Raw genomic sequence first — 17,859 nt, 5'->3', positions numbered from 1 at the left:
TTCTATAGTACAGTAGTTCTCTCTCTTTTTTTTTATAGTACAGTAGTTCTCTTATCGCTTGTTTGCTTTTGTTTGGGGGGCATACTAGGTGATACTCGGAGGTTACTCCTGGCTCTGCACTCAGTAATCACTCCTAGAAGGGCTTGGGGGACCATGGAATATGGGTTGGCTGCATGCAAGGAAAGAGACCTAATTACTGCACTATTACTCCAGCCCTGTATAGGGGTTCTTAACCCAACAGCAGTAAATTTCCTGAAATTATATGTAGTAAATTCATATTTAGATATACGGGGTGGGTGGGGTGGGGAGAGTGTAGTTCATATCCATCACTAAAATACAGCTAAACATATGATATATGCTAGCTGTTTGTAAATCCCTCCTAAGTATAAACTGGTGTGCATTTATTTTGTTTTGTTTTGTTTTGGGGGGGGTCACACCCGGTAGTGCTCAGGGGTTATTCCTGACTCCAGGCTCAGAAATTGCTCCTGGCAGGCACGGGGGACCATATGGGATGCCGGGATTCGAACTGATGACCTCCTGCATGAAAGACAAATGCCTTACCTCCATGCTATCTCTCCGGCCCCAAATGTTTTTTTGTTTTGTTTCGTTTTGTTTTGTGGTGTGCATTTAGAACCCTGACTTTAAGTTCACACACGTACCAAAATTCCACAGCATAAAGAAAAGTGTCAGTTCCCTATTGGGTTTAATTAAAGTTTATTAAGTCCAGAACTAACTTTCAGCCCATCCTAGAGTACTCCCAGTACTAATGACTAATGAATACAAGCAGACCACTTAAGACAGTATTTAAGTCCCATATGGCTTAGAAATCTAAGAATGAATATGCTTCTTTTGGTGGCAAAGTTGCAATATTTCTAACCAGCTTCAGCATTTCTGGAATCCAAATTTCTAGCCCATGAAGGGTGCAGGGAATTCAATAGCTGTATGCGAAAATAGTGTGTGTCTCCTTTCTTATAAATCCAATCATATCCCTAAACCGAAAAGAACCACCTTCCCCAAAAAAGGCCAAGAACCTGAGATGAAGGATCAGTAGCTCCAACTATTTGGTACCACAAACATTTCTCAGGACTTTGATCACAGGAAGGGTGCTGGAGATAGGTCACTGACCTTTGTACGGGGAACAATGTTGAGTTCCAGTTTCTGATCCACCAGACTGGCCCCTGCTTCTGAGAGATAGCCCTGGTTAAGAACAAGGCAGTCTCGACCAAAGCAGCAGGGACAGCACAGCTTCTGTAGCCACTTGGTCCATTTAGGATTAAGTTGCCCATATGGCTCTTCATTCTTGGGTTTGAAGACACCAATGATCTTCTATACAGACAAAAGAAAAACAAGATATAAAAGGCAAGTTGGTTAGAATAACCCAGAGCTCAAGTCAGCAGGAATCTAAACAAAAATGCCAGGGCATAAGCAGACAATCATCACTGGCATTCAGCCCCAGGCATCTTTGAACTGGTAATGGGAAATCTCCCACTCAGGTGTGTATCTAAGAGACCCACTGCAGAAAAGGGTGAAAGAAAAGGGTGCAGCAGTGAAAGAAGCATCAGGCAGCTAAGGCACAACAAATGAACACCAGCAAGCCTCAGTTTTCCAAGGTACATGTATACATACTACTGTTTCACGTCAATTAGATCATTTCAAACTGAGATGACCAAGAGAAGACAATAGGGCACCTGAGCTCTAGCCAGGCCCAGCTACCCTGATGATTGTGAGTTTTGACTCCTTCTGGGTTAGCAGAACTCCACAGCTATGCTTTTATTGGCTGCCACCAGAGGTTAGGAAGAAAAAAAGCAGGAATCTGTCACCTTGGTGTGTGCTGTTTCCTGGGATGGAAGTACAAGAAGCAGAAGTGCAAGTAGGGGCTGTGGCTCCCCAGGAAGTGAGAGTGTTCTTACTTTTTCTGCTATGCAGGTATTGATCCATCTGTAAATGATGCCTAATCTGATAAGGGAAATCAGCCCTTTCTTTTTTTTTTTTTTTTTTTTGGTTTTGGGCCACACTCAAGTGATGCTCAGGGGTTCCTCCTGGCTATGCGCTCAGAAATCGCTCCTGGCTTGGGGGACCATATAGGATGTTGGGGATCGAACCCAGGTCCGCCCTGGGTCAGCTGTGTGCAAGGCAAATGCCCCATCGCTGCGTTATAACTCAGACCCCGAAATCAGCCCTTTATAAGGAAGTTTCTTAGGTAGTTGCCTTGCTGCACATTGGCCTTCCCCACCTCTGTGACTATGATCCATAGCTAGCTACCAGCCACCTCTCTACCTGGATTCGGTGAGGTGCAGGGGCCCAAAACTGGGGCCACCATATTTGTAACTCCTGTACCCTGTACTCCTGTACAATGCTGAAATGTCCTCCCCTGTCCCATCTGTCTCCACTGCTGCCCTGACATAATATTTAAAAATACCCAATCATTCTAAATCACTGATTCTGTTTAAGAGTTTTATGCCATGGAAGCAAATAGTGAGAAGGAAAATCTCATGTAAGAAGCATAGTGAGGTCCTGGTCATGTTCTTCAGAAAGGATCTGAATCTATTGTGTCCTCAGTGCATGGTCCCCTCTGGCCACTTGGCGCATTGTCTGAGACCCACTGAAAACACTACAGCTGATCAGGAAAGGTTTCATCTTATGATCTGAATAACAGTTCTTTTATCTAGACCAACAAATACACATAGAGAAGAACTTGAGCCATATTTCTATGTTGGATCTACTTTGAGCCTCCTGAAATGCTCTGTGGCCCACAAAGAACTCCCTGGAATACCTTAGCATGTTGACATTTTTCTTTGTTGTTTATTTTTAATGGAATACTACTTGGAATAGTATATAATTGCTAATTATGTGAAATGATCTCAAGATTGTGTGGGCCCGGAGAGATAGCACAGCGGTGTTTGCCTTGCAAGCAGCCGATCCAGGACCAAAGGTGGTTGGTTCGAATCCCAGTGTCCCATATGGTCCCCCATGCCTGCCAGGAGCTATTTCTGAGCAGACAGCCAGGAGTAACCCCTGAGCACTGCCGGGTGTGGCCCAAAAACCAAAAGAAAAAAAGAAAAAAAAAAAGATTGTGTCGGTTTGGGTTTAGTTTGTGTGGTCTATTACTTTTTCCTTTTTTTTTTTTTAAATATGGAACGCTTCACGAATTTGTGTGTCATCCTTCCGCAGGGGCCATACTAATCTTCTCTGTATCGTTCCAATTTTAGTAGATGTGCTACCAAAGTGAGCACCTTTTACTTCCTTTTTTTTTGGTTTTTTTTGGGTTTTTTTGGGGGGGAGGTCACACCCGGCAGCGCTCAGGGGTTACTCCTGGTTCTATGCTCGGAAATGGCTCCTGGCAGGCTCAGGGACCATACGGGATGCTGAGATTCGAACCACTGACCTTCTGCATGAAAGGCAAATGCCTTACCTCCATGCTATCTCTCCGGCCCTGCCTTTTACTTCTTCTTCTTCTTTTTTTTTTTTTTTTTTTTTTTTGGGCCACACCCGTTTGACGCTCAGAGGTTACTCCTGGCTATGCGCTCAGAAATCGCTTCTGGTTTGGGGGGACCATATGGGATGCCAGGGGAGCGAACCGCGGTCCGTCCTACGCTAGCGCTTGCAAGGCAGACACCTTACCTCTAGCGCCACCTCTCCGGCCCCACTTTTTACTTTTTTTGGGGGGCCACACCCGGCGTTGCTCAGGGGTTACTTCTGGCTGTCTGCTCAGAAATAGCTCCTGGCAGGCATGGGGGACCATATGGGACACCGGGATTCGAACCAACCACCTTTGGTCCTGGATCGGCTGCTTGCAAGGCAAACGCTGCTGTGCTCTCTCCGGGCCCCCTTTTTACTTCTTTTTTTTTTTTTTTTTTTTTTTGATTTTTGGGCCACACCCGGTAACACTCAGGGGTTACTCCTGGCTATGTGCTCAGAAGTTGCTCCTGGCTTGGGGGACCATATGGGACACCGGGGGATCGAACCGCGGTCCGTCCAAGGCTAGCGCAGGCAAGGCAGGCACCTTACCTTTAGCGCCACCGCCCGGCCCCCCCGTTTTACTTCTTAAGACAATTCTAAATTCATTCTAAATTCAAAGGAAGGCAGGCCAGTGTGGTTCATTTTTTTTTTTTTTTTTTTGGTTTTTGGGCCACACCCGGTAACGCTAGGGGTTACTCCTGGCTATGTGCTCAGAAGTTGCTCCTGGCTTGGGGGACCATATGGGACACCGGGGGATAGAACCTCGGTCCGTCCAAGGCTAGCGCAGGCAAGGCAGGCACCTTACCTTTTGCGCCACCGCCCGGCCTGGTTCATTTTTTATCACCTGCAGCTACTGATCCTCTGTACCTCCAAGTTAAGTTTTCTAATGTACTACTTAAACCCAAAATAAACATAGATCTGTCTTGAAAATTTCCTGATTTAAAGAACTAGTTTAGTCACACACAAAAAAATGCTTATTTAGGCTGCTTTCTGAGTCCACCTTGGTCTGGGTTAGTTTGTACTTATGCCCTGGAAATCATAAGTTTTACGTTTTATGTCACCAATGTCTGGTACCCAAGCCAACACAGTGGAAGATAAATAGACATGACCTTCTCTCCCTGCAAGCAGACTAATGGCCATTCACCCCAAGCCCGATTCCATGTCAGTCTGTGCTGCTTTCCTGCAGAACTGTCTTTCTCTGCACAAGGCACTTAAGGAAAAGGGAGGGGAGAGAAAAGGGGAAGTTAGGAGAAGGAAAGGGAGAGAACAGAGAACAGGGAGAGGGAGGGAGAGAAAACAAAATTAACAGAGAAGAAATTAGGTGTTATGGAACAAGAGTAAGAAAATATCTTTAGGGGCCGGAGAGATAGCATGGAGGTAAGGCATTTGCCTTTCATGCAGGAGGTCATCGGTTCGAATCCCGGCATCCCATATGGTCCCCTGTGCCTGCCAGGAGCAATTTCTGAGCCTGGAGCCAGGAATAACCCCTGAGCACTGCCGGGTGTGACCCAAAAACCACAAAAAAAAAAAAAAGAAAATATCTTTACCTAGGATCAGAGATATTTTAGAAGATTGCACACAGCTGATTAGGGATCAATCCCCAATATCCCATATGATTCCCTGAGCACTGCCAGGTATGATCCTTGAATGCAGAGTGAGGAGTAAACCCTGAGCAATGCTGGGTGTGGGACAAAAACATAAACAGAATTCATCTATAATAGATTTCCTCTACCAGCCTTAGCCTTGCTATCACAGTATCTTTAAAAACTAACAAGAAAATCTTAAAATGAGTTTAGGAATGACACACTAAGAAGGCAACAAAAGAGGAAAATTCACAACAGGCAAAAAAATCTGCTGTTTGCTTAAAGGAGGGTTCTTTTAGTAACAGGCAGGTAAGTGACTGAAATTAGGACATGAAACACCACCAAAATTAAGATCCACTCCCTGGAGCCCACAGCACCCAAAATTTCAAGGTTCCCTGGAAATACAAGCAGCTGCTGAGACCCAAAGATCACAGCCACCTCCCCTTGGTTTCCCCAGCTTCTGCCCTGTCCCTCGACCTCAAGGGCTGCTTTAGATTGATCTCATTCATTCCCTCCAGGCCACATAATGGTCATTTCAAAGGAAGAAAAGTAAATATGCTGTTCAAGTGATTCATCTTCATATCATATGACTCTCCTTCTCCTCTCATCCCACAGCTAACTCAAGCTTGGCTAGGTCATAAGATACTTTTCTGTGGGTGTCATTTCCTGAAGGCAAAGTCACAGCAGAAAACATCCAGTGGCCTAAATTAAATAAGCATGTATTGGGAACTGGCTAGGTGCATGTCTCCAACAATTGACCAATATTAGGCCCAGTTCTTTTGAGAAGTCATACAAGGATTTGAGAGAGCACGAATACGCATATATTCCTATCACAGTCCTCACAATGACATTCTGAAAGTCAGTTAGAAGCCTAAGTTAGCAACCTCTCTCTCTACTTCCCTGGATTCTGAATTACATAGCAAGGACTTATCACTTAGGAAAGGTACACTTCAGACAGATCTGAGGAATTCAGACAGTGAAACCACAGGATAACTTAGGCACTTAACATTCCAGCCAACCAGTCATTGGAGGCATGATATGGAGTTCTGCAAGTTAGTCTCCAAAAAAAAAAGGGAAACCAAGACATTCCTAACACTAGCAGGAACTGAAAAACCCAAAGTTGAGATGAACAAACTCCACTTAAAGAAAGTAGAACTTGTGGGCCAAGACTGCCACTGAGAATCATTCATTTTACACTGACCTCTTTCCACCATAAGAAAGGCAGAAAGCATTTCACTAACTCTAAAAGTGTTACTAATCACCAGGATTTCATTCAATAATAATGCCAAATGGGGGCCTGGTAGGATGGAATGAATGGCACAGGATATGTAAAGAGAAAGGGAGACAGGTGTCTTTCATGCCTATATGTATGTCTCCAGGACCTCCACTTTAATTAAAATTTGCTCAGAGCTAAAGAGATAGCTCTAAGAACTGAAGGAGGCGACCCAGGTTCGTCTAGTCTCAAACAATGCACAGTTTATCCCCCACCATCACCAGGAACAACTCCCATCACTGAGCTGAGAGTAGTCCCTAAGAACTGGTGGGCATGGCTCATAAACATACAAAAAAAATTGTGGAATCCAGAGTAATAGCATAGCAGTAGAGTATTTGCTTTGCATGCTGCTGACCCAGGACAGACCTGGGTTCAATCCCTGGCATTCCATCTGGTCCCCGGAGAAACTTCTGAATGCAAAGCCAGGAGTAACCCTGAGTACCGCCAGGTGTGGCCCAAAATCCAAAAAAGAAATTTCTCAGTCCTTGAGTAGTTTGTGTGAATATTCTATAGAGTTCCCAGATATATACATAAGACTGCCTTGGCCTAAATTCTAAAGTGAATGTTCACATCATATGATTAAATGTGCCACTGGGCAATCAAAACATTGTCCTCAGTCATAGGAACAGATTTAAAACCATTCAAATTAGAAAGACACCCACCAGTATTTGGCTACTGCCTAATTCTTTCCAACAACCTGTCTTCTTTTAATGTTCTCTTTAAAAAGCTTCAGTCTGAGAACCATTTTGAGAAGAACACTTTTTCTTCACACTTACAGATTTATCCTCTTTTAACAAAAGGGTCAAGTGCAGGTCACTTAAACAGCAGTCCGTAAAACAGAAATAAAAACAGAACTGCACAGGGAAGCAAGAGTCCCCTTATAGGTTCAGGTCAGGATCGAAACCCATTTCGTACATAGGTACAGGGTTTCCTGTACCTATATACTACAACCCTACTGGGCCAAGCTAAAATAAAAGTTCAAGCACATCACTCATACCACGAACCAAAATACACAGAAATAACTTTCCATCCCCCATTTTTAGCTTTTTGGCTACTCCACACAGTGAAGGGGACTAAACCAGAGCCACACACACACACATACAAAGCATGAATTCAGCCACTGAGTGACTGTTCTAGCTCCAGAAGGTCTTAATAAAAGTCTATTGCTATTTTTTAGGTTTTCTGAGCATGAACAGCTCTTTTGGTCTTTGTGCTTCGACATGTCTGCTATGGATAGAACCCTGTGCTGCAATCATGCAATGAGCTTTATCTCCAGTCCCACAAAATACCTTTTACTGATATGGATGAAATCTGGTTTTTTTTGTTTGTTTGTTTGTTTGTTTGTTTTTGGGCCACACCTGGCAGTGCTCAGGGGTTACTCCTGGCTGTCTGCTCAGAAATAGATCCTGGCAGGCACGGGGGACCATATGGGACACTGGGATTCGAACCAACCACCTTTGGTCCTGGATTGGCTGCTTGCAAGGCAAACGCCGCTGTGCTATCTCTCCGGGCCCGAAATTTTTATTTCATTTGAAATTTTCATTTGAATTGAAAATTGTATTTTCATTTGAAAATTTGAATTGAAATTTCATTTGAATTGAAAATTGTATTTTCATTTGAAATGAAAATAGAAATGTAGAAATGTTAAGACTATGTACTCATCTAATAATAAAAAATTTTTAATGTTACATAAGGAACATGTTTTCATAAGAAGTAACCATTTCAAAAGCATTTTGAATAAGGTTAACATTATTTTGGGAGCCCCACTCGGCATCGTTGGGGGGCAAACTCTGGGGCTGTCTGGCGCATTGCTGGACCTTGCCCCGCAGAGCCTGCAGAACCATGCAGTGCTGGGCATTAGATCCTGGGCTGCCAATAGACTCCAGCCCTGAGCCAAATCCCTGAGCCCAAGTCCGACACTGTTTTACATTTCTGCAAATCACTCTAGTGTTTTGGCTTACTAGAAGACAGGCTTCACATCTTCCATAGTACTTAATTATGTGAAGATGATTACACTCCCATAGCCTCTTGAAATCTCCAATGTACACTGATAAGGAAATTAAACTAAAAATGGCAAAAAGCAATTTTAAAATTATGGAAATAATTTTTATCTACAGCCACCAAAAGGGCCTCCTCAGGATCCCTGGGCCACACTGAGAACTGTTTTTGCACAAGAGTATAGAGGGAGCAGTAGTCCTTTACTTAGCTAACTAAGAATTGATAACTTATTTATAGTAAACTCGAACAAGGAAGGGCTCCTCTAAATATATGAGACAGCATGCAAATAGAATGAAATCAGAGAATCCAGAGTGAGGGTACAGTGGATAGGGTGCGCCTTGCATACTACTAACCTGGGGTTCTATCCCCATTGTCCATATGGTCCCCCTTAACACCATCAAGAGCAGGGGTCTCAAATTCAATTTACCTGGGGGCCGCAGGAGGCAAAGTCGGGGTGAGGCAGGGCCACATAAGGGATTTCACTTACTGAATATTCACAATAAAAAATCATATCAGTAAGAAAAAATCGCATTAAACATTTGCATACCCCGAACGTAACTGCTCGGGGTATGCGAATGTTTAATGCGATTTTTTTTCTTACTAATGCGATTTTTTTTTTTTTTTTTGGTTTTTGGGTCACACCCAGCGGTGGTCAGGGGTTACTCCTGGCTGTCTGCTCAGAAATAGCTCCTGGCAGGCACGGGGGACCATATGGGACACCGGGATTCGAACCAACCACCTTTGGTCCTAGATCGGCTACTTGCAAGGCAAATGCCGCTGTGCTATCTCTCCGGGCCCACTAATGCGATTTTTATTGCGATTATTCGGTAAGCGAATAATCGAGAATACTGCGATATTTGAAGGCCAGCCGCGGGCCACAAAATGTTGTACAGAGGGCCGCAAATGGCCCATGGGCCACGAGTTTGAGACCCCTGATCAAGAGTAATTCCTGAGTGCATTGTCACATGTGGCCCAAACTTAGTTCCCCATCCACCCACCCCACCCCCTAAAAAATGATTCAGCAGGTATTCATTTTCCCATCCACTACCACCAACCCAATTGCTTCTGCCATTACAATGTATAGTCAGGGACAGCTCCTTATAACTGAAAGCAGGTGAGACTTAACATCTCAAGACCTATATTCATAGGTGACATACAAATTCATTATTTTCAGTTTGATTTTTTTACTATATCTGCAGTGCTCTGAACTTATTCTTGGGCTCTAGAGGCTATACTTCTGGTATGCACAGGGGACCAATCATGCAATGCTAGGGATCAAACTTAGGTCAGCTCTACCCACTGAACTACTCTCTGTTCCCCATTTTAATAAAAATTTTATTCTGAGAGTTTAATTATCACTGTGGTTCTCAGTCAAATATCAAGACATCAGAATTTCTTGGAGGGTCCAAATGGTTGAAAGAAAAACTTTCAACACTTTATATTTAAAAATTAAAGGCCCACTAGCTCAGAGGATCTGCCCTGTATGCATATGATCACAAACTCAAATCCTTGGTGTCCAAGTGTGCCAAATCCTGGTAAGTGTGACAATCCTGGTAGCTCAGCTCTCTGAAGCCTGACTACTCATCATTTTTCTTCCGGCCCCCCCTTTTTTGTTTGTTTTTTGGGCCATGCCCGGCAGTGCTCAGGGATTACTATGGGCTCAGAAATTGCTCCTGGCAAGCTAAAGGAACCATATGGAATGTCAGGATCGAACCCAAGTTAGCCACGTACAAGGTAAATGCTCTACCCTCTGTACCATCACTCCGGCCCCTTCATCATTTCTTTTCAACTGCATAAAACATACTACAAAAAGGAACATGACCCTCAGTGAACACCAAACCACAACCTACGCTCAAGCACAGAGAGAATATGTGCAAGCACTAAGATAGCAGGAATGCAGACCTCATGCACTGCAGCTCTGTGCAAGCACAACTAAAGCTGTGCAAGTACTAGATGTGCTAGTCCTGATCAAATCAACAACCACAAAGGAAAATGGGAGGTAGAAAAGAGTAAAAAATTAAAATGGTTGGGGCTCGAGAGATAGTACAAAAGCTAGGTTGCTTGTCTTGCATGTGACTGCAAAGCCAAGAATAACCCCTAAGCACTGCCAGTGTGGCCCCAAAAACAAAGAAATAAAATAAAATGTGACAGAGAAGCCGGAGAGATAGCACTGTGGCAGTGTATTTGCCTTGCACACAGCCAATTCAGGGCAGACCGTGATTTGAATCCGGCATTCCATATGGTCCCCAGAGCCTGCCAGGGGCAATTTCTGAGAACAGAGCCAGAAGTAATTCCTGAACGCCACCAGGTGTGACCCAAAAAAACAAAACAACAACAAAAAGAAAATATGACCAAAAGATAGTTCAGGGATTAAGGCTCATGCATTGCATGTAACTAATCTAGTTCTGATGCCTAGTGTCACATGGTCCCCTAAACATCACTGGGTGCAGCCCTGGAGGTTCTAGGAAACTGTCAAGTATGGTTAGGGGCCCCAATCACCATCATAGGGTTGACCTGGATTATCATCTCCACTCAAATACCTAAGCAGCACATCTTTGTGCCCTCACATGGACTAGCCAGGTTGATGAAAAGTCATCAGAGACAAGGGCCTTCTAATTACTGTTCGAGTGTCCCCTGCAAAAAAAGACAAAGTAAGAAATTTGGGGGAGAATACTATACTGTATTTTGTTTTTTTTTTGTTTTTGGGTCACAACCGATGGTGCTCAGGGTTACTCCTGGATCTGCTCTCAGAAATCACTCCTGGCAGGCTCGGGGGACTATATGGGATGCCAGGAATCAAACCCAGGTCTGTCCGAGATTGGTTGCACGCAAGGCAAATGCCCTACCACTGTGCTATTACTCCAGCCCTATACCATATTTATTAACAAACTCTTGTTAGATAAAGTTTGTTTGTCTTTAACATTTTAGCTCCCAATAAAAGCTCAAGTTCTGGGACTGAGGCAAGAGTATAATTTGCCTTCCATGTGGTAAACCTGGGTTCTATTCCCAGCACCCATAGGGTCCACCAGGAGTTAATCCTAAATGAAGAGCCAGCAGTAACCTCTGAGCACATCAGGTGTAAACCAAAAACAAACAAACAAAGTCAAAGTCCTAGAATATGTGTCTATCTGATATCCTTAAGTGTTTAAAGCAGAGGCGGGAGTTTGCCTTGCACACAGCCAACCTGGGTTCGGTTCTGGCATCCCATATGGTCCCATCCTTCCTAGGGTGATTTCTGAGCACAGAGCCCAAAGTAACCACTGAGCACACCCTGGTGTGGCCCAAAAGACAAAAAATGAACAATAACAACAAGAAAGAGTTTAAAGCAAATACCAATTAGCATTATCTAATGAATTTCCCTTTTACGTTTTGATTTGGTTTTCTTATTTTTGTTTTCGGACCATGTTTTCTTCAGGCTCTGCGATTAGAGATCATTCCTAGGGGTTACTCAGCAGACCCTGTGAGGAGTTGAGAATCACTGGAGTCAGTCATGTGAAAGATAAGCACCTTAGCCCTCTCTGGCCCCTAAATTACTATTCCTAATGGTTACAAAAGCTATCTTCTCAACCTTAAACCACTTTAGCTATATTCAGAGCATGTATCCAAAGAATGTCTAATACAGGCATCAGTAGGCATATAACTTTAGAGAACACTCGGACTTCCCACAAGGCACCAGCAACGAGGTCAGGATCTTTCTTGGTTTTCCACTTAATCTCTTAAACTTGGGAATCGAGTACAATTCTGTGATTCTTGGCAACATAATCATTTGAATAACTATTAGTTACAGACAATAGAAAATGCTCAAGAAACCCACTTTGCACATGATTAAGCACAAAAGCGACCTGAAGTTCAGGGATGAAAGTGAGGCGAGTAAGATGAGCACTCTAAACGAGACCAGCATTTTCTAGCTTACTGCTCTGGAACAGTGCATGGTACCCACTTATTCACTTTGAGCAAAAAAAATCATGCTAAACTAGGAAGTAGAATCAGGGCTATTAACTGCAAGAACCTTTCTTAAAAGGTCCTCCTCAAACTTTTTAAACAGGGGGCCAGTTCACTGTCCCTCAGACCATTGGAGGGTCTGACTATAGTAAAAACAAAACTTATGAATGAATTCTTATGCACACTGCATATATCTTATTTTGCAATGAAGAAACAAAACAGATACAAATACAATATGTGGCCCGCGGGCCATAGTTTGAGTACCACTGGTTTAGATCCTTGGGGTCGGAGAGCTAGCACAGCGGTAGGGTGTTTGCCTTGTGTGCAGAAGGACTCTGGTTCAAATCCCAGCATCCCATATGGTCCCCCAAGCCTGCCAGGGGAGATTTCTAAGCAGAGAGCCAGGAGGAACTCCTGAGCGCTGCTGGGTGTGGCCCAAAAAAAAAAACAAAAACAAAAACAAACAAAAAGGTTTTGATCCAAAAGTAACTGAAGAAATTTCTGGTTGGCCAGACCTTTGATGCTTCTTCCTTGTCACAAATCCTAAAAGTTATACACCTATAACTATATAAAATATAGTTCTAACTTCTAACTATATAAGATAACCTATAACCTATAACTATATAAGATAAAGACTATAGCTATCACTCATTGCTTCAGCTAAATTCTGAACAATGGGATTAAGGAGTAAAATCTGGTAAAATCCTGGGAAATGTCTTAAAGCAAGAGGGCTTCCTCTCTCTCTCTCTCTCTCTCTCTCTCTCTCTCTCTCTCTCTCTCTCTCTCTCCTCTCTCTCTCTCTCTCTCTCTCTCTCTCTCTCTCTCTCTCTCTCTCTCTTTACTTCATATACTGAAAACTATCTGCTGCTTGAGTAGTGGTAGCCATCTAACATCACCAAGTGGAAGCCTCATGCTAAGGGGCTGCTGGTTTGTCAACAGAGTAGACAGTGCATCTAGCATAGATAAAGAGGAATGCTTCGTCAGCCCAGAGCATCCTACAGATTTCTTGCCTTTGTTTTGTTTGGAAGTCCCACCCAGCAATGCTCAGGGGTTACTCCTGACTGCACTCAGGAATCACTCCAAGCATGCTTGAGGGAACGTATGGGATACTGAGATGGAAAGCAGATCAACAACGCACAGGCAAAAGCCCTATCCACTGTACTATCACTTCAGCCCCCTACAGGCTTCTTTTAAAGGAATCATTATTCTTATAACTTTTCAGTCATTATTTTTAAATTTGGAGTGGGGAGTTGCTCCTGTCGGTGTAGGTGAAAATAGGCTTTCAAGGGCTCAAACCTGGTCCTCCCATATGCAAAGCATGCGCTCCAGTCCTTCATGATCCCCAGCCCTATATTAAAATTTCTGTCATACAGCTAATTTAATTCTAATCACTGTGGTGGCTGAAAAAAGAAACCAGAACTTTGGATGGCTGGTGCAAAATGAGTAGAGTGGAGTGTTTAAGAGCATGAACCAGAGTTCGTGAGCCAGGGTTCATGAGTCAGACCCCCTTGTTCTAAATCTTGCCTCTCTCACTAGCTATGACGGTCTACGCCAACCTCCATGGCCAACCTCCATACCTCCATGTTATGAAGTGAAGCAAGTGACTGTTTGATGAAAAGATGTATCTGGCATACAATAAGTTTCATCCAAGTATTGATCAAGCTAAATAAACAGAGGTATTTGCACCAAGGCCACCTCACAACATTTAGGAAGTGGGTATCTCCTCTAAGCCACACTTTCCTCAGTGGCAACAAGATGGTCACATTAATAGGTTTTGTCAGATATATGTAACTTGACTTCCCTTTTCCAGAAGCCCTTAGGTTTTTTAGAGATGAAGAGCCTGCCAATCACCAAAAACATACCGAGAGCACGACACCTGTATTGTATCCTCTGAACTGAGGTGGAAAACTGCACCTGCCAGGAAGAACTGAGAGTCCGATTACTACCACCTGTCAGAGCCTCAGATCTCTTAGCTGACCTGACACACTTACAACCAGTTGTAACAGTGTTATGAAATAAAAACAAAAAACCTTCCTCCTGCTCCTTATCTATCACAGACAATCCCAGACTCTTGTGAATTTGGCTGACAGACTAATACCCCACTCATAATACCCCACTCATAACTCAGATCTCATTCTGATTCTAATCACACACACAAATCAACTGAGAACTTAAGTCACCTATCTTTCCTTCCTCTAGAAATGGTGGATCCCATGTGAGCTTCAGTATAACTCTCTACTGCCTTATTTAAGGGATTTGGAAAGCCTGCATGCACTCTGAAAGCTTGGACCAACTGTTTCTGTTAGCTGAGTTGACTGAAGGCAGTGTTGCTTAAATTCTCCGATGGCTGTTAAAAGTATAAAGGTCATCTTCTAGCTGCCCGGGTCACTCTAAGTCGCATCCTTAGACAAAAGCAGAGAGCAAAAACAAAAACAAAGAAAAAAAGAAAGTAAGTAAGTAAACCCTTGGCTTTAGCTGAAACACTACTGGGGGAGAGAAATGAAAGTAAAAGGCAGCCGACAGGTTGGGATGAGGTTGGGGGCTTCCAAAACTCCATTCTAAACCGAACAACCAGTAAGAATGAAATTGGAACAATTTCCCAAAAGTGAGCAACAACCAACCAGGACAGCTGAGCTGATGATGAATTCACCCCCAGGGGTGGCTCGGAGCCATCCCCACGATACAAACCCCTGGACCCAGAACCTCGGGGTCACCGTCCTCTCTTCGATGAACAGCGACGACACCGACTGGGTGCCAATAGAGAAGGGGTCCAAAGTTCGGGGTGCAAGCCAACAGAGCCACACAGTCACAGTCACAAGGCCAAGCAAGGAACCTGCCAGAACGTGTCTCAAAGCTGCCTTCTCGCAGTCTGGGTGGGGGGAGGAAGAGAACCCAGTGGCCCCCCCAAACTCCCAGCAACATCCCCACCTCCCACATGGGGTTCGATTTCCTCTTTCCATCTTGGGGCTCCCCCCTCCGCCTTCAAGCAGACTCTGATGGACTGATTTCTTCACTCCACCTCCAGCACTCCGGGCACCCCAGGGGGCCCCCCACTCCCACGCCCACTCACCCCCTGCAGGTTCTTGACGAAGTAGCTGCCGCTGGAACCCTGGTAGATGCGCTCGGGGAAGATGCCGCGCTCGATGGCCTGCTCGGCGTTCCGCACCACCGCCTCGAACTCGGGGTCCTCGGGGAACTCGTTGCGCTCGCGGTGGGCCTGCGCGGCGTGGGCCGCCGCCGCCTGGGCCGCCTGGGCCGCCAGGGCCTGCGCCTGCGCCGCCACCACCTGCGCCTGGCCCGGCGCCGACGAGCCCCGGGCCCGGTCCAGCAGCGGCTGCCGCTCCCGGTCGTGGCCGGGCGAGCCGGGGGGAGAAGGCGCCGGGCCGGCCGCCGCCGCCGCTGCCGCCGCCGCCGCCGCCACTCGGACCGCGGCGCCCGGCACCTGCGGGAAGTGGTTGGCAGCGCCCGACGGGAAGGTGTAGTCCGGGGGTTGGGCCCGCTCGGGGGACACCAGGGGGCTCGTCTCGTCCATCACTTAGGCCGCCGCCGGCTCCGGGACCCGGCGCGCTCCTCGCAGCTGAGCTCACGGCCCCGCCGGCCAATCAGAGACGCCCCCAAACTCCGCCCGGCCAATCAGAGGGCAGCACCGCTGAAGCCCCGCCCCCTCCCTGCCCTGTTTACTTGGCGACGAGTAGGCGCGACCCCTCGAGCCGGAACCGGAGCCAATCGAACCGGCGGGTTCCTTACGCAAGCGCGTTGCCGTAATCTGCGCGTCACCCTCGGTGGGTCTGCGCATGCTCCCGGAGCTAGCTCGAGGTCAGACACGCCCCCTCGGCTCCGGCTAGCCCCGCCCTACCTGTCAATTGCTGACTTTCAGAAAAGTAGCTTGCTAATAATACTAAGAGGCACTGACAGAGCTTCTTAGGAGCAAGTGTTCGGAAAGATCTGCCTTTTGTGTTCGCATCTATTGAGGTGTGCGTTCAATCGTTGCTTGTTTATGGAGCGCCTTCTATGTTTCTGAGTCCTGGAGAGACAGTGGTGAATCAAAAGAACTAAAAACTCTTTGTTCTACTTAAAGTAAAAAGTTTTTTTTTTTTAAGTCCGACCCTGGGAGAGCAGGAAACATGGCTCAATGGGTTGAGTGCATGCTTTATATGCAGAAAGACCCAGATTCAGGCAGTGCACTTAGTTTACCCAAGGGAGCAGAGCGATATGACAGGTTAAAGAACTTGCCTAGGCCTCCCGGTGCTTACCACACAGTGTTCTTTTTTTTTTTTTTTTTTTTTTTTTTGGTTTTTTGGGCCACACCCGGCGGTGCTCAGGGGTTACTCCTGGCTGTCTGCTCAGAAATAGCTCCTGGCAGGCACAGGGGACCATATGGGACACCGGGATTCGAACCAACCACCTTTGGTCCTGGATCGGCTGCTTGCAAGGCAAACGCCGCTGTGCTATCTCTCCGGGCCCACAGACTGTGTTCTTTACACGGACTGTATAGAAAGAGGAGATGCATCACATCTGGTGCCCCAAAGACAGTCAGGAGGCAATCCTTAGCACAGAGTTAGCATAGCCTCTGAGCACTACTGGGTGTGACCCAAAGCACCTTCCCACTCATAAATTCCCGTCCTCCTACCTTTAATGAAACGCCTGGCCTGATGCTTAATACTTTTTATTTTCCCCCAGTAGTTCCCCTTGTTCCTTTATTATCATTGTTGTGATGATCTAGAGGATGCACTTGAACACAGATCATGCACTTATGATGGAAATCCATATCATCCATTCACACCTGCAAAGCAGGAGCTCTACCACAGAGTTACATCCTAGCTCTCTCTCACTTCTTTCTCTTTGTCTCTGTCTCACTTTCCCCCCTCCATCTCCTTTCTTTATTTCTTTTCCTTCCTTATTTACTTTCTTTCTTTACTTCTTCCTTTTTCTTTCTTTACTTCTTTGTTTTTCTTTCTTTTCTTTCTTTTTTGTTCTTTTCTTTTTCTTTCTTTTCTTTCTTCTTTCTTTTCTTCCTTCCTTCCTTCCTTTCTTTCTTTCTTTCTTTCTCTCTTTCTTTCTTTTCTTTTCTTTTCTTTCCTTTCCATATAACTGTATATTGAACTCAGGGTCTTGCAGATACTACTACTTGAGTTAATTTCTAGAATCTCGTGCTTATTTTCTAATTTTAAAAAGGAGGAATCCCTTAAACTATGCCTGATGAGATAAAAAAAATCTATCATTACTCATCAAATATCAAATACAGAAGATGCAATAGTATATTTTCATTAATGTAAAAGAGCAGAAAAATATAGTCCCTGCTTTCAAGCTTAAAGCAAGGTGCTTTAAGACAGTGAAATTAAAAATTAAAAATTCACAATGAGAGTTCCACATTCCATAATAAGAACTTGCAGTTTAGGGGTAGGCCGGAAAATCTGCAAAGTCCCTGAGTGGCTGATGAGGTAAGTACTATATAAATAATTTGTAGAGGAAGGATATAATTAGATGGAGGGCTACATCAAGCAGAGGGGCTCAAGGACCAAAGGAAACAGAAAATGAGAGAAAAGAGCTGCTTGATTGAAAGTTAAGCAGTAGAAATTGAGATACCACATGCCTGGAAAACCA

General features: G+C 45.0%; 2 protein-coding genes and 1 non-coding gene across 3 annotated transcripts in view; 1 reads left to right on the top strand and 2 right to left on the bottom strand.

The window, feature by feature from the left end:
- PI4K2A (phosphatidylinositol 4-kinase type 2 alpha) overlaps window positions 1-15,813 on the bottom strand; it is a 35,474-nt gene extending 19,661 nt beyond the window's left edge. Inside the window, exons 1-2 of the mRNA XM_049790881.1 lie at window positions 15,326-15,813; window positions 1,126-1,326 (exon numbers count right to left, since the gene is read on the bottom strand). Coding sequence (XP_049646838.1) covers window positions 1,126-1,326; window positions 15,326-15,787 — 663 coding nt within the window. The 5' untranslated portion in view covers window positions 15,788-15,813. The remainder of the gene's footprint in view (window positions 1-1,125; window positions 1,327-15,325) is intronic.
- CRTAC1 (cartilage acidic protein 1) overlaps window positions 1-17,859 on the top strand; it is a 541,606-nt gene that overhangs the window by 355,624 nt on the left and 168,123 nt on the right. The window lies entirely within an intron of this gene.
- Window positions 3,127-3,233, bottom strand: LOC125995329 (U6 spliceosomal RNA). Its single transcript, XR_007490871.1, has one exon. It is a non-coding gene; the product is annotated as a U6 spliceosomal RNA (small nuclear RNA).

This window comes from Suncus etruscus, chromosome 17 (assembly GCF_024139225.1).
Source record: "Suncus etruscus isolate mSunEtr1 chromosome 17, mSunEtr1.pri.cur, whole genome shotgun sequence".
NCBI classification, from domain to species: Eukaryota; Metazoa; Chordata; class Mammalia; order Eulipotyphla; family Soricidae; genus Suncus; species Suncus etruscus.
This window is presented reverse-complemented; position numbering and strand designations above follow the sequence as displayed.